Source organism: Lygodium microphyllum, chromosome 28 (genome assembly GCF_053477565.2).
Source record: "Lygodium microphyllum isolate KBCC chromosome 28, Lygodium_microphyllum_v1.1.10, whole genome shotgun sequence".
Lineage (NCBI taxonomy): Eukaryota > Viridiplantae > Streptophyta > Polypodiopsida > Schizaeales > Lygodiaceae > Lygodium > Lygodium microphyllum.
In genome coordinates, this window is record NC_141162.1 from 96200031 (window position 1) to 96217774 (window position 17744).

Sequence of the window (17744 nt, forward strand, 5' to 3'; positions counted from 1 at the left end):
ATGTTTTTACCCTTTGTTTGTGGAGAGGTGGCCATTATACTGCCCAATAAATATATGATTAAACGATTCAATTACTACGTTGCAGGTGCTCGCAATGAAACGAAAGCAACTTACCTCAATGGGAAACATAGCTTATTGCAAAAAAAAGGACAGGGTTGCTAACCATTTCCAACCTTCCCTCTCTAACCGTGTCTCCAAGAAACAATCGAGTGGTTAACTCACAAAGGAAAACTTAAATAAGGCAATGACTTAAATGTGCCTGGTCTAGTCCAATAGTTAAGCAATTGGTTATATCATAGCGTTATCTTTACCATGATATAGACTTCACACATTTATGGCACGGCATAATGAGTTCTTAACTTCGATATGAAGTCAATGCTGGAAGCACAACTAGTTTCTTTAATATGACTCATTTGAGTTCAAGATCTTACATCAATAATGTAAGCATTGGAGTTTTTGGTAGCACCAGCAAACTAGATAACCATAGATTCAGAAATTTAGAACAGAGGACTCATAATATCTTTTTAAACCCAACCAAAACCAAGCATCTTGTCAATAACTGAGGTGACGGCTAAATGAAATACAGTAAAGCCTTTATTGATTATATAAAATGTAAGGGCCGCTTAGCCTCCGTTAAAGGATAGAGCCGCATTCTCAAAACCAAAACTTTTCAAAACAGTGTTCTTAAGGAGTACATAGGCCTCATTTCCGTATAGACCATAGGGGCTTATTTTAAAATGTATGGTAAGCTACGAAATTTTTTCATAATTTCTATACATCATTCTGTACGCAAGCTAGATAAAGCATACTTTTGATGTCTCCTATAAGCAAGTACGCTATTTTCAATTCTAAAGGTCTAGTTATGAAAGGGCATGTAATTTAGGTATTCTTACGATGATTTTCTATTAGGGTCAGGGACCAAAGGCTTTGATCTGTGTAAGTTCCATTTGTGTAGGGTAACGGAGGAAGAGCCTAAATCAATAGACATCGATGAATCATCATGAATGGGCATTGCACAAATAAATGATATCATTGCATTGACTTCAAGTCCAAATGGATGAAAGCAATAAATAGAACAACAATCATATGTTTTACAAAATCTAGCCAGTTCAAAGAAAAAGCCACTTCTCTACTTTTACTGTATATAGAGACCTTCATATGAAGAGCTGAAATCCATTTAATTGTGATTCGGGTATCTAAAGTCATGGCGACAAGAGTTTAGGTGAGTGAGCCAACTTAAAGAAAACTATCTAGCCCGATTTGAAGAGAATTTTATTAGGTTACGTATTTAAGGTAAGCAAGAAGAATGTTTTCATTTCATCCCACTGAACTAAGCTTATAGTTTCAACCTATGTTCTATGAGGTTTTGCGATGGATTTCATAAAACTATATTTATTTACCGGGGCTCATACACAAGGTGAATTCCTTGTGCGAGAAGTTGATGTGGACACATGTCCTTTTTCGAGCGCCATATTAATTTAATGTGCACGTGGTTGATTCCATGGCGGGTGATTTCACAAAATACATATTTAAATTAATGGATGTTTATGAGTTTAGAGTGCACTCGTATTAAATTAAGGTTAGGACAGAGTTCCAACCTATTTATTTATTTTGTAGCTGAAGACTGCTAGGTATTCACTTTTTAATTTAATTTTATTATTTTCTAGCAATTGTGAATGCTTCAATTGATGTGTAGAGCAAGCGGCAATGGCGTTTGGGAAGCACTAGGCGATAGCGTGTATTCAAATTACCTAGAAAAAATTATCATTTTTTATGGACGCGCGTCTTATTATTAAAGGCGTGGTGCTAATATTTATTTAGACGCGCTTATTTATTGAAGCAATTGATAAATATTTATTATTTTATATACACATGGACACACGGTTTAAATATTTCATTATGGAACATTATATTTGGACACAACTCGACTTTTGGACCGCCCAACCGCTTTATTCTTTATTTGGACAAAAACAAACACAAAAGCTAAAGCATGCTTATTGTAAAATTGGGCTATTTTTTAGCTTTGAGATGAATAAATTTATAAATGCATGCCGTGTGAAGTGCTCACACAAGGCATGCGGAGAGATTGTACCCAATTTGTCTCTTTTCTTCATTTTGTGCAAGTCTATCTTCTTGCTTTTTGAGCTTAAGAGTAGAATTCTTTTTTTCTTGGGGACCTTTCAGTACTTGCTACGTACACATCTAGCATCCAATTTGTGCACTAGTCTTTGCCTTACAATCTTGGCATTAGGCTTAAGGTCGGTGTGATGTTGACATACCACGGGATCAGTCCCCTTCAAGTCTTTATATGGCCATGCAAACACATCCAAGTTTTCCTTCAATAGGTCATGCATAACTTACAACAACTCTTCTAGAAGATTGATACCCAGCTTCAATGACGTTCAATGCCATCTGCATCCACAATAGTTAATTGCTTTTCACATTTCACTCTGCAAATGAAGATCTCACCACTTTTGGGTATAAATCTGACTCCTTCAAGGGAGTGGCCTCCTCATTTGATGCTCTACTAGAAGCGGCTTCTTCCGTTAATGGTGGCTCACTTAGCTCTTTCGGATGTTGAAATGGTATCATGGCTATTTCAAATTTTGTGGGAAAGTTAATTAATGTTTTACTCAAGGACTCGTCTTCTAAGGGCACCTCTAGGAATGTCACATATAGCAAGAACCATCTGAGTCTTGTTTGGGCTACAGAACTGTTGCTTGTTGGCAAGGTGCATCATCATTGTCCTCCCTTAGGAAGGGTAAATTAGGGCAACAATAGCCACTATTAAAGGAAGGCTTATTTTTCTTAATTCATTTCTTATAAAGGTTTTGTGTATGATGTGATTCATTTACCTATCCAAAGGATAACATAGTCATTCCATCCAATAACATGGGATCTTCAGCTTTTAAAGCTTTTGGGAGTTCCTCCTTGTTGGTTTTCTCTTCTAGTTGGATAGCTTCCTCTATCTTGCTTCCGTAATCTTCATCCTGACTTTCATTTTCATCCTCTTCAAACTCTAGCTCTATCTCTATAAGGGCTTTATAGGAGAAGAACATGCTCTTTGTAGCATCTTTTGCTTTTGCTTATGTATCTGCTTTTGCATCTACCTCTACTTCTGTCCTTGACTCTGTTGTGGCCATGTACTAGGGAGAATAGTACATCTATGCTTCTATCTCACTATCAGAGTTAGATTTCATTCTTAGTTCAAGCAAGAGGCATTCACCCATTGACAAGGACTTTGCTTATTTTGGGAGTTGGCTTATAGTGTCCACTGTCAAGGACTGTGTCTCTATCTTCTTGGGAAATATCTATTTGACAACCTCTTCATCTATTGATGTACCATTTATAACTTCATTGGAGGAGTCTGTTAAGACTTCAATGAGGATGAATCCATTATCTTTTTGTAACCCATACAACTTTATTACCACCTTGTTGGGTCTTCTGTCCGAGGACAGGGTTCCCATGAACCAATCTGTGCATACTCTTGCTTCAAAAAGCCATGGGTTTCCCAATAGTAGAGGATATGAGGTCCTATAGGAATTTATTTTCACCATTAGATAGGTAAGCCAATAGTCTTGTCCTTATGAGAGTTATCTTCACATGTAGGAGAATGCACAAAGGCTTAATTCTGCTCTGCTCTACTAGTCTAATAAGCCAATGTCTATGTTGCATGTCACCTTGCAAGCCTAGATCCTTCATTGTTACATCCGTCATTATGTTCACTGATAAGACTCTATCAATCAATGCATCTGCAATAAATCATCCTTCAATCCAAACACTAGTCTCTGGGTTATCGAGATCCAAGAAGTTGTTAGCCACATCCACTTATTTTACTAGCTTTGGGGCCTTATTGAACTTAGTGACACTTGTGGGAGAAATCCTTAAGCCACATCTTCTTATCATTATGCTTTTAATTTCTTTTGACAGCTAGGGGATAGCACAATTGTCGAAAGATTTGGTTTGATTTGAAGGTATCTAGGTCTTTGACCAAGTCATACTCTTTGATAGGATCCATGGGCAACATCCACTTTTATTTTTTCTCTTTCTTCAAGCAAGGGTTATATCACCACTCCTTCTACGGGAGGTACATCCACCTCTTCTGACTCCTAGACCTCTAGTCTTGTTTTTGTAACTATCTCTGTGTCCTTCTGTGGTACTAGACTACTTTGTAATGTACTATTCTATTTCTTTGTTGGAAGATTGAACTTCACAGTTTTGGTAGAGGGAACATTCTCTTTTGAAACTATCGATTCTCTTTTCTTGGCATGTCTTATTGGAGCAACCTCCAATTCCACCAAGTTGGAGGTAGGTACTTGGGCCTTGATCTAACTTTTAGCAGCACTAGCCTTCACAGGTGCTAGACTAGGACAGTCTTTTGCATTGTGACCTTCTCCCTTACAACAGCTGTATAAGGACTTGTAGTCCATGGATCTTCTAGGATTTTGACAATTTTGTGAGATATGTTTCTTTTCTCCACAACTGTAATATTCCACTTATAATATCAAGCCACCACAAAGATTCTCCTCCTCTATAACTTTGGGCAAGGAACCTTCTTGGGCCAAAATTAAGACCGAACTCTCTAGGCTTTGGTCGGATATCCTGGGTTGTCATCTTAGATTCTAGTAGATTGAACCTTACTTCCTCATCTTTCTTCCTTCTGTCATGTATCTTCTTCTTCAAAGAACAAATATCCTCTACATGGTTCTTTCTTAAATAGTACGAACAAAAAGCTCTAGGGATAGTTGGTTTTTGTGACCATTTGTTGCTATTTTTCTTAGAGTGAAGGATTGCTTACGAAAGCAGGAGAGGAGATCTAGTCTCCCAAAAAAAATCGTGTCGAGACAGCCCAAGGAATAACTCACAATGAGCATCATAGTATAGCACCAACTAACCCTTCGCAAATTTATTATTCTTAGCCTAAAGGTCATGAAGTGCTTTCGTTCTCTTCTTCCCTACCTCTTGATATAATAGACCCTACAATTGCATTTCATCAAGATGCATAAGAGAAATAAATCTTTCCTACAATGCTTCTGCCGCACCCAATGAGTGATTGAGAGCAAATCGCACAGTGGGCAACTCTACTTACAATGGTAAGATATACTCTTCTCCATATACCGGCTTGAACGGGGTGTGGCCTATAGCTTTCTTGAATGTCGTATTGAGGCCCAAACCGTCACATACAATTTATTATCCCAATCTCACTTACTTTCAAACACTATCTTGGATAAGATCCCTATAAGCTATTTATTCATACTCTCAACTTGACCATTTGCTTGCAGATCATATGGGGTAGTTTCATTGTGTTTAATCTTTAGAATTCTATAAAGGCTACTATAACCTTATTTAGAAAGCGTGTCCTTGATTAGACACTATCTCCTTAGGTGGACTAAAATGGTAAACAATCTACTCCATAATAAAACGAGTCGTCTCCTTAGTGTTGTCATTCATCATTGCTTGAGCTTCAGACCACTTTGTAAAATAGTATGTCGCTACAATGATATAACTCTCCCATGTAGTCGATGAAGGGTATTATATTTGTCCAACAAAATTGATACCCTATTTTTTGAAGGGTAATGTAACTAAAATAGGTTTTAGCGACTGCTTATGATTCTAGCTTGGCATCTTGTCTTTGGTAGACATCACAATGCTTAACATAATTAAAAGCATCCTAGAAAATCGATGGCCACCAATATCCAACACGAAGAGCTTTCTAGGCAGTAATCCATCAAGCAAAATATCCCCCACATGCTGAATCATGGCATTCCTTAAGAATGAATGATACCTCATAAGGTACTACACATCGGCGATAAATCTTGTCCATACCTTTCCGATACATGACACCCGTTATAATCAAAAAGCATAGTGCTTTTTGTGCTGCTTAATCTTTCTCTTCTCAGACTTTGATAGAGTAGCCCCAACCTCTCCTATAGATAGATAATGTGTTATAGCTACATACCAGGAAGGAATGGAAGCTATATCAATTTTGAATAGACCCTTGATGTCACTTTCTTCAGCTAGAATTTCCTTTGGCTCTCTGAAATCCACAAGACATTCCATAATGCCCTATAGCTTCGGTGGCTTACTCCTAATCTCATAATTGAACTCTTACAAAGTGATTAACCACTTTGCTTAACGGTCAAGCAGTTATAACTTATTCATCAACAGTCTATGTCCTTATCACAAAAACCATTACAAGGCACAATTTCTCTATATAAGTATAGTTGACTTTAGATATCCCTAATTTATGGCTAGCAAAGGCAATTGGATGATACCATTTCTCCTCCCAAATTTGGGCTAAACAGCAGTTGATGCTATGCATTGTGATTGCTAAAAATATATAGAAGACCTCAATCCTTTTCAACGCTTTTAGGATTGGCGCTTTCACTAGTTCTTTCTTCACATCCTCAAAAGATACCTAATAAGCTTCACTCCAATTAAACAGACAGTTAAAAGGTAACATTCTTTCTACCAACGCATTGATAAATCTCCGATAATATCCCACTGATGATGACTAAAAGCTATGTACCTCTTTTGGAGTGTGTAGTAGTAGACTCATAGCGACTATAACCTTTATCTTTTCAAGGTCAGTCATGATCCTCGATGAGCTAACTATAGGGCCCAGTAGTAACAACCCATAGGGCACTCCAAAGACACACTTTCGTGGATTAAGAGCAATGTAGAACAATCTGCAACGCTCAAAACATTTCCTTAAAATAAGCAGTTGTCTTTCCCTTGTGGTGGCTGCCCCCAGATCATCAATGAAGACTTTGAACTCCTCTTGGGAGATGACACTAAAAGTCTTATCAGCTATGCATTACCAAGACCCTAATGTGTTGCATAACCCAAAGGCCATCACATGGTACACAAAGGTACTGAAGACAGTGATAAACGTCATTTTCATCTTATCTTCCTCTGCAAAAGACATTTGGTTGTATCCAACAAAGCAATCCATAAATGAATACATTTCTCTACCTAGTAATTGATCTAAGATCTTATCAATAAATGGTAACAAATAGTAATCATTAATTGTCTGCTTATTAAGCTCTTTGAAATCTACGCAAAGTCAAATCTAATTATTCTTTTTCTTCCTTATAGCAACTAGTGAACACCACTGTGTGTGTGATACCAAAAATATCAAGCTATCTTTTCGTAGTTTTATCAATTCCTCGAATAGCTCATCCCTTAGTTTGAAAGGCATATGCCTTACTTTTTGTCACACAAGGCAACTACCTTCCTTTAGGGGAATGGTATGGACAACCAAGCTAGAAGGAATACCTCTCAACTCATCATAACTCCAAGCAAAGATGTCATGAAATTCTTGCTTAAGGAGACCCCTCTTTGGATTCGTTGCTTGATGACATCTCATTACTAGTTGCATCTTCCAATTTATCTATCTCTATAGAGAATTAAAAACTCTCATTTTAAGGAGATTCAAGATGATAGGCATCTTCTACTACATATCTAGTACTTCTACAAAGATCAACCAACCAGCAGGTATGTCAACCTGATAGTCTGCTTGTAAGATCCATGGCCTACCTAGTAATACTTGATAGTTAGGCTGCCCCGCAAATCTAATCACCCTAAATTCGAGAATGCATTCCACATTGGCAATGCTCACGTAGACTTTAGTGATGCAACCTTTAGATTGTCTTGAACTGTCATCAGCCATTTGGAGAATCATGGTGGAGGCATCTTTTTGGATCTCTAATCCTAGCCTCTCCATCAATTCTGAACTCATAATGTTAACAGAGGATCCCGTATCCACAATGGCATGTTCTAGTAATATACTGTTAATATATGCTATCACCCTTGGGCAATGCTTTTCAACATGTTCAAAGCAATCATCTCCTACCTGCACTATGCCCAAGGGCTCCACGATATACCCAATGCCACAAAATCTTCTTAAACTCTTTACGCACTCCTAGAGACAACTTAATTAATTATAGAATATTTACATCTAGCTTAACCTCACAAAGAGAGCTTGATAAATCAAATTCATGATAGTTAGCAATAGCTCTCTTCTTTCACCAAACCATTCTCTCCTTTGGTATCTCTTTCTTAGCTTTTGCCTTCTTCTTTGGCAATTTATTATCCTTCTTGGGGTCAGTTTTACTACCAACGGCTTGTAGAGGCCAGCCTTCCATGTTGGGATTAAGGACTTGCATCCCTTTATCATCTTGCTTAGGATTTCCCTCAATAGGTTTTGCATTATCTTTGTCACCTTCTTTACCATTTTGACCTCTTGTAATGACCCATAAATTAGAAGCTTCAATGCCATTGACACCTTAAGCTTCAATAAGGCTCCACTGGCAAGCAGCTCCTCTACAATAGCCTTCCCTCTTTGCAATAATTGTTTCAATCCCTCATCTTGTTGGAGATTATTCCCTTGTGCTCGATGGTTGACTAGACCTAGCTAATTACTTCCTTACTAGAGAGAGCTAATCTTACTCCAACAAGTACTAACTGAGTGGTCACGCTTTCCACATGTCACATTTAACATTTGGACAATTCTAGAACGTTGACTTCCTATCAAATTTTACTACTTCTTAAGGAAATTGACATCAACAGCTATTTGCCTATATTGTTCGATGATCATGTCAATATAGTGCTTCATCATATCCTTAATTTTACCAAGGACATTCGAGGCACTTGACTCATAGCCGTGATTGTCTACATGTTGTTCCATTGGGCTACACTTGATTGAGAATTGGCCTGCTAATTCCCTAGAACAACATTAGAATTTATTGTTTGGCCTCCAACATTTGGTGGAGCCATCTAACTGACAAGCATGGTCACACTAGGAGGATCTGACAACATGGGCACATTCTGAATCATGCTTCCTTTCCCATTGGAAGTATTCATGGGTTTTCCTTAACCTCCATTTGTCAATGCTAAAGTATTTCTAGCACCTAGACTCGGATTCTAGTTTGCCCTAGAGATATAGGCCGCTTGTAATCGTGACTCTACCTCCTCTACTCGTATAATATCCATATCAATGTTAGTAAAAACAACAATACTCAACTCCACTTGACTGTTAATGTCTAGCCTATGCAAAAAGTATTGTAGCTGAGCAACAGGAGGTGGAATGGGAATATAAGTTTGCAACTTACAAAATAATTCCTTCAATTTCTTGGCATAGCCTCAAGCATTCTCATGAGGTTTTTGACATATTACATTAAGAACACGTAACCAATACTAACCTCCCCTTTCAAGGGCAAACTCTCTTCAGAAGGCCGCAAAAAACAAATCAATCATAGCTATGGTTCTAGCCTCTAAGTTGTGATACCATACTACAGCCCGTCATTTTAGAGTTATATTAAATAACACATCAAGTATCCTTCATCTCGAATTCGATAGTTAAATATTAACATTTGGAATTCATTAATATGAAGTTTCACATCTTCCTCTGCTAACCCATTAAAAATGGATAGAGAACATCATAAGGCTGGCAAGTCCGGGATTGTTGTTGTGATTGCACTGGGTTCTACCATGAAAACAATCAAATTTGCTAAAGTAGTTTGAATGGATGGTATAACTACCCCACCCGAAGTGGGCTCACTATAATCAGAAGAGGAGAAGTAGTAGAACTTTCTACTTCTCCTAACAGACTACGCGTGGGGCTAGGGTTACTACGACCCCTCCCTTGTAGAGATATCAAAACACTCCACTGAGGAGAATCTCTCCCAATAATTTCAGCCCACATCATCTAGCCCATTCAACTCTTTCTTGCGTTTGAAGCTCAACTTAACAATCTTTTGGATTTATTTCACTGCCTCTTTTGACATACACTAATAAATTGATCCCTATCCACATTTTTTTTCACCAACCACCAACATTGTGAAAGTTTAAAAATATTTATTTTGATGCCTTTACTCTCTAAACATAATTGTTGCATTGCATAGGGTCAATATCGAGTATGCTTGTGCTATTGGACCCTCTTAATTTTTAAAACCATGTATCCTATATGCCATGCACCCAAAAAAAATCAAAATTTAGTATATTATCAACCCTTAATGCCCCCAATCTCCCTACCACTTAAGATTACGCATTCAATGGTAAGTTTAGAGAGCACTTTTTATGTATCTTTTCTTTATAAAAGTAGTAAATATCCACTTTAAAATAAAAATAAAACTAAAATGAAGCTCACCTTCATGCCTCAATCTTATCATACATTCACAAACACAAATGTGATTTTTTTCTATTTTTTAGATATAAAAAACTTTTTTATTTTTATTTTTTTCTCTAATTATTTATTGATAAATATCGATATTTTTTTATTTACTAATTTGGACTAATTAGACTTATTGAGAATTATTTTCATATCGCATTTCATTCCATGAGAACGCCATATACACAAAAAAACCCTAAAAACCTATGATTTTTCTTAAAACTGCAATGTTGCGGATTTTGCATATTTATAGAAACATTAGTAAATGACTAAATTTTTCTGATTTCCTTAACATTTCTAATAGATTACAGCATTGACAACCAAGAATAATCATTTTCAAACAAGTTCTACCATAAAACAATGAAATCTATTACTTACTCATAAAACCACACTTTGTATTATACATATCTCATGATTGAAAGGCCATTGATGCTTGATGCTTGTCCAAACCTCAATCTACGCTCTTTCACACTCCAGTACCATTCCATGATCCATATCTCACATCATCTCAAGCCACCCTCTATCAAGTTTCAAGGCTTAACTTTCCCGCTCTCTCCCTAAGTGTTGTAATTTGTGGTTTGTAGGTGGGCCTCTCAAATGTGGTGCAAGTTGTTATCGACAATATATCAAATTGTTGATGCATGGGTTGTTTGCTTGAGATTGAGTCTCCCTCGATTGTGTGGACTCCATGTGCAAATCATAATTTTGACTTGCTCATGGAGGATATCGGAAAGCTCAAGTGGATGAAGATGGTGGTTCGTAAAGCTACATCAATTGTCACATTCTTCATAGTAAAGGTAAAGGTGCTTCAATGTATTACGAGCATAGCACACTCGAGTTCAAGAAACTTTCAAGAGTCAAGAGAGATAAAGGCTTGGAGAGAACATAGAATTGAGATAGATATTAGAGAAAGTAGGGAGATAGATAATTATAAATAATGAAAAAAAGTGAGACAAAATTTAAAAGATAATGTATGCCTCAATGATAGCTTGTTGAATGTTGCGAGAGATTAATGCGTCCGTCATTTTCCTCCCCCTCTTGCCGGTGTCTATTGCCCATAAAAAGTAAATGCAACGTGGACATGAGACGAGCATGTTGATGATATTCCATGTCTTACTATCACTCCAATGAGTAGAGCAACCATACTTTGTCCATGCAACCTGAATAGAATCAAGAGCTCTATCAATTCTCTCTTCATCAAACTTTTTCGTCCCTGATGTCATTATATGTGACAATAGTCCATCCTTCACATAGACCCACATTGGCAATGGCTTTTATCATCTTCTTCCATTGCTCTTGCTTTAGAACATTAAATGCAAAATTGCACTCAATCACCATGTGTGCAATTTTAATGTTCGCAAGTCGTCATTCATCTAAGAAACGTAATCGATCCATGCGCATGATTAGAAGCTTGAGAAATATAAGATTTTCTCTCTAATGATTCATGAGCCTCCACTCTATCTTTTGCCGAAACCAGATGCAGATATGGAGCCCCTGCCACCAATAGTGGAGGCCTCACCCGCATAGGTTGAAGATACGCCCACATTCAATGCTTCCTCGTTAGTAAGCATAGGTGTTGGTGCAAGTATACTACTTCCTCCTCTAGTGGATTCGCCTCTCATCTTCATAACAATCTCATTACCGAAGTTCTAAGGGATTTCCTTGCATGGAGGAACTCCCCCCATCTTGGAAAGATGTTGGAGAAGTTGAGTTGCACCACTTATATAGTGCTTCCTACAAACTTGCATGTCCAATGGTCAGAGTTTGACTTCTTTGTATCCCTCTTCACATGGATGGTGTGCAAATTGAAGGGCTCGTGCTTCTCCCGAGTCATGATGCCAATGTAAAAGAAGAGTCACGCATGAGAGACTTGAGAGAGAGGCACAAGGGATAGCTTGAGCCTTGAGCCTTGAGCCTTGAGCCTTGAGCCTTGAGAGGAGAGGGAGAGTGAGAGGCTTGAAAGCTAGAGAGAGAGGGGGTGGAATGGATAGATTGCTTAAAGAGAGAGAGACTTGAGCAATGAATGCTTGTTGATTTGGTGTGAAAGGATGGAAGGAAGAAGCACCTTTTATTGGCTAGAGAAGAGAGTGGAAGATAAGAGGGATCCAAAGTCGAAGAAGAGAGAAGACTCAAGAATATGAAAATGAGCATTCCAAGGCTAGAGGATGGGATCCAAGGTGACAATGGGAAACTTGGCAAGTGGCAATACCAAATGAACTCCAAAGTGTCGCACACATATAAAAATGAGCAAAAAATGTGTGAATTTTTACTTTGATCAAATGCAAAAAATGTGCCAAACACAATGACTGAAAATGCCTTGTTTTTTCGTACATATCCATAGAGATACATATCGTATTATTGGTACAATACAGATCCTATCATATGACATACAAAGACAACTATGGCTTCTCTGAAACCCAAATATAGACTAGGGGGCCACAATCACGAATTATGTCATTAAGTAACCTGCGATGCCGATATACCTATTCCAAGAAAAGCCTTGCTATCCCTTTTCCATTGATACTCCCGATTGTTGGAATAAAGTGTGTCATTTTTGTAAATTGATCAACCACCACCAAGATAGAATCACACCCTCTAGAAGAAGGTAGTTCAACAATGAAATCTATGGATAAGGATGACCATGGCTTGCTTATAATAGGTAATGGTTGAAAAGTGCCATGCGGTCGATGACAAGGGACTTGAGCTCGATTGCATGTGTCACAAGAATGCATAAAGTCCTTGATTAGTTTCCACATTTGCAACCACCAAAGATCCCTTGAAACCAACTTGATTGTCTTGTTAACCCTAAAATGCCCTACTAAGGGGAGATCATGTCTCTTCCTTAATATATCCACTTACGAATGAGCAAGAGGAATGTAGAGGAGTCCTTTATAATAGAGCAACCCATCAATGTCCTAAAAATCCATTTGAGTTTGTTCTTGGCCTTGATGTAATTGCCTTTTATGTCCTTGGTGAATGAGTCTTTTATATTTTCCTTCACCTGTGATAAGAACCCAAAGTCTCCTAGGGCTTCATAGATAACTACCCTTAACTTCACTTGCTCAAGTTTCAAGATTACTGAATTTTGTTGGTCATGGGCTTCATCATCTTCTTTTACTGCCACGTAGGATCTTCGAGATCAAGCATCTGGCTTTCTCTATTGAAGGCCAAACCTATAGGTAATGACGAAGTCAAATCTTAATAGAAAACCACTTCATCTTGTTTAGTGACGATTCAAGACTCTTGAAGAGCACTTGTGTCCATAACAATTTAGCAAGGCTCAAGGGCTTCTAGCCCATGACTCCTATTTATACTATAGCCTAGGGAAGTTAACGGGAATACATGTCATTACAAGAGAATGCCACATAGCATGACATGCACATCAACACATGGCATGAGATGCGTTTGGCATATGGCACACTGGCATCAACAATGACATAAGCAATGATGTAGATATCTTCTAGGATCTCTAGAAACTTCATGGAACCTACTTAAGTGTCCATTACACCATACACAATAACCCAAAGCCCCTTTGCAACCAATAAATTATGCATCGCATAAGCCCACAATGGATGGTTCCATCTAACTTGTTCTCAATAGCCAATATATGAAACACATCATTGTTGCTAGCAATGGCCATTGGCTATACTTGATGTGAGAGTTACGCATATAAAGAAAAATATGCACAAAACCAATATGTGCTATGTAGCACAGTACAAAGGAGAATGTAAGGGCTCTTACCTGCAAAGGTGATTGATATTGAAAATTCTACACAAAAATTAAAAATAGCCTACAGAGTATTAGGTAGTACAAATGAAGGCCGAAACGAAACACAAATCAAAACCCTTGACGACCTACAAATGCTCATCAAATCTCGTCATACTCTAAGGAAATCTAGAGAGGTATTGATGACGTTGCCCAAGAGGTTGAAGCCTGCTCTGATACCAATTGTTTCTGCTTGATTAAATTCAGTCTCCTATACAGACAGTAAAAGGATACAATGTTGTTACTTTTTTGAAGGGTGTTAATTTCATATTCTTTTGTCATCAGCTGCAGACCTGACGGATGAATTCTCAATTTATTGAAACTATTTCATTTTTTGAATGCATTTGTTACACACATCGACAGCTACTAATACAGCAAAGCAGTGAATGTATGTACCTACAATGTAACTCGATGCTTATTTTTACTTTAAAAGTAGGGCTTTAAATGTTCGGCCATTTCTTACTCCTAACAATTATAACTTTTACCCTACACTACTTTGTTGACTTGAATGCTCGGCCTATATTACTAGTTGAAGTCAGTACTCTTTCAAGCTCAAACTTCAGTCATGCATCACTTGACATCATTTAATAAAGAACCACTATCATGGACCTTTCAAGTTTCTACAGAAATATGTTACCAGGATGTCAATTAATGTTTCAGAGCTAATTAGCTGAGCATTTGTTTATAACCCATACATTACCTGGATTATCATCAGAATGCAAAGCACAGAAACTAAAGCACAAAACACAACATCAAATGTAACTCAAGATTTGTAGTTCAAAAATGTATGCTTCAAGCCTACAAAAGCGCTTACATGTGTACATGTCCCACACAATATGAACACTCAGCTTCATCAAACTAAACCGGAGATGAATCAAAAATTTACAGACAAGGTGCCTTGATGTGCCTGGTACTTCTGATTACAAATCCATGTCCTCCAACTCAGGCAGAGGAAACCGCAATATAGCAGCTATCCCCGACAATTGACCAAGCTCTGTTACACTCAAACAGAAAACAAGTCGCAAAATTTTTAAGGAAACACAACACAAGAAACACAAATTAGATGTAAAAAAGCAGCAAAAATCTAGAATGTGAGCCTCGACGGCTAAATACACAGGAGACTTTTTTAGAAGATTATGTTTTCCATCTGGAGAATATCATTTTCAAAACATTGAAGTTTCTATCCAGTTTAACTACCAGGTGCACATCATGATAAGTCGCCTGTTATTATGATGAGTCTCCACATCCACTTCGGATAACAGGCACAATTTGGGTCCTCTAGTCTCCTCTGCACCCTAAGTCTCCTCCGTTAATATGATGAGTCTCACAGTCCAATTTGGATACCAGATATGCATTGGGTAACATGGGATGGCCATTTCCTAGCTTCCTATCCCATCCCAGTACTGTCCCAATCCTGTCCCTATGTTAGATCCCCTTCTCACCCTGACAGGGGATGGAAAATCCTGTCCCTGATCCCATTCCCAAAACCCGTCCCATGTTACTATGGGACTCCAGACACTAGGGGCCACATCAAGGGTGCCACTTGCATTATGTAATCTGTCTACACATTGTGAGATGGAGATGCAAATCACATAGCTGTCATAAATATGCACATGATACTGAATTTTAAGATTGAAAGCGAAAACTAGAACTCTTCAGGCAGGATAGCAGAGCAAAATGTAAGAGGACCCTCCAGAGTCAAGATAGCCTAATACAGGTCTGCTCCCTATTTACTTTGCAAGATAAGGTGGTAGATTTTAAATTGAGGGGTTATAAAATACCCAAATTCCAATATCACCCATTGTACTGATTGATCCCATGTGTTGAGATTGAGAAAGAGAGAGAGAGAGAAGAGAAGCATGGACAAACATGAACCAAAAAAAGAGTATATTGTTTTTCTAATTTCAAAATGAGGGTGCCTTTATAAAGGCAAATCACACGGTGGTCATTGCTAGTGGTTTTGGAGAGTGGATTCCACCCAAGCAGTAAGTAGGTGACTCTCCTACAATTGTGCTGATGTGGTTAGTGGTAAGGTGTGTTCATGTGTGCAAGTGTGTGTAGGTGCATGTAGGGAGACTCTCCCTTTGTTGATGGATACAAAATAGAGATAGGAACTAAATAATCCTAGTCCAATGTGTCTCTTGCATAGCCCAAATACATATGATGGGTTTCACATCACTATGTAAAAATATCCCAAGTGTATATAATTGGTTTGACATTTCAACACCCCTCTTCAAACCCATGATGTACAAATCTTAGGCATGACCATCTTCTTGCAGTTGGTCACCACCTGACCTACTCACAGGCTTTTCCACCCTTGGATTACCTCATTGGCACAATGGGCTTGTCTACCTAAGGTAGACAAAGGAATTCTTGGCTTTACTACTTGTGGATAAGAGGTTTGAGTGGTTTAGGAGACTTGATCTTTGATGTGAACAACTATTTTAGCCAAGGCTTAACCATTTAGAGTTACAAGGCTTATAAGATGATTTAACGGCTATTGCAAAAGAGAAATGCACTGTGGAGAATATCTCCTTCACTTTGACAAATGGGAGGAGCCTTTTTACTATTCAAATGTTGTAATGAAAGCCTCATGATGCTCTTCTTCTTCTTCTTCTTCTTCTTCTTGTGCTTTATTATCCTCCTCTTCTTCATCAATTTCTTTGACTTGTTTCATGATAAATATATTTTGGATTATTTTTCCATAGAAACAACCTTCCTCCTTGTGGCTTTTCCCAGAGAAACAACCTTCATGATAAATGGATTTTTTTAAAAAGCTAGCTACAATGATGGATCATGATTCATGGATCATAGTATAGCAAGCCACAAGTGCCAGGGGGCAAGTACAAAAAGTAGTAGATACAAAAAGAACTTAATGCTAAGACTTAAGGTGAGCTGTGTGTAATGCGGAGGCTTCATGAAGAGGCTTAGGCATTGTAATAGGGGTAAAGAATATACATATATAGGTAGAGGTAGGGAAAGGGAAAGGGAAAGAAGAGGAGGTAAAGAAAGATGAAATAGAAACAAAACTACACATAGGGGATGAGACACAAGAGGAAGAGGAGGATGTAGAGATAGAGAGAGGTGGATGGAGGAGAGAGAGAGAGAGAAGTGAAGGAGGTTGTAAGAGAGGTGGAAAAAGAGGTGGTAAGTGAGCTATAGGTAGAGGTCAATGAGGAAAAAGAGGAAAAGGATAAAGCAAAAAACAACTTTCCTTTGAACACCAACTCAAAATTATAAAAAAAGGGCCAAAATTTGGATGGATCGTGCACATCTGACCGGACTAAACTGGTCATACTATATGGATCTAGAATGCAACCAACAATGATCCTTGTACTTCATCAAATTAGCAATGCAAGGCGATGTTACAATTTGCCAATTCTTGATAATGCCCAATGTAATTTTTGTAGTGTGCACACTTATTAAAGTGTCAAAGTATGGTGTGTCTAGGACTTTAAATATAGTGACACTTGACTCTACAGTTAAATTAACCAAACTCTAGTTATAGTGTGGATGTGCGGTTAGGTCAACCTTAGATCTTAGTTGTACTTTTGTACTTTTCATGTGTTGTGCTATCTTGAGCTAATACACTCTCTTCAGCTCACATTGTCTACTGCTCACTGTCTCACATTTCTCTCTCCTCCGTAGCCAACTGAATTTTTGAGCCCTAAGGAGAGAAACCTTTTGTATAAATTCCATACTCAGCATTTGTGATCCAACCAACACTTAAATGGATTGAATAAAATGATAATGATGATGAACTTATCATGTGCTTTGCAGAATAGAGCTGCCTCAAAACCTGCTCGAA

General features: G+C 38.0%; 1 protein-coding gene across 2 annotated transcripts in view; it reads right to left on the minus strand.

The window, feature by feature from the left end:
• Window positions 1-14553: 14553 nt before the first annotated feature.
• Window positions 14554-17744, minus strand: part of PEL1 (Eukaryotic release factor 1 (eRF1) family protein) — a 105573-nt gene continuing 102382 nt past the window's right edge. For both annotated transcript variants that reach the window (XM_087670792.1, XM_087670791.1), the window contains exon 16: window positions 14554-14930. In XM_087670792.1, the coding sequence (XP_087526918.1) occupies window positions 14857-14930 (74 nt within the window). In that variant the 3' untranslated portion in view covers window positions 14554-14856. The remainder of the gene's footprint in view (window positions 14931-17744) is intronic.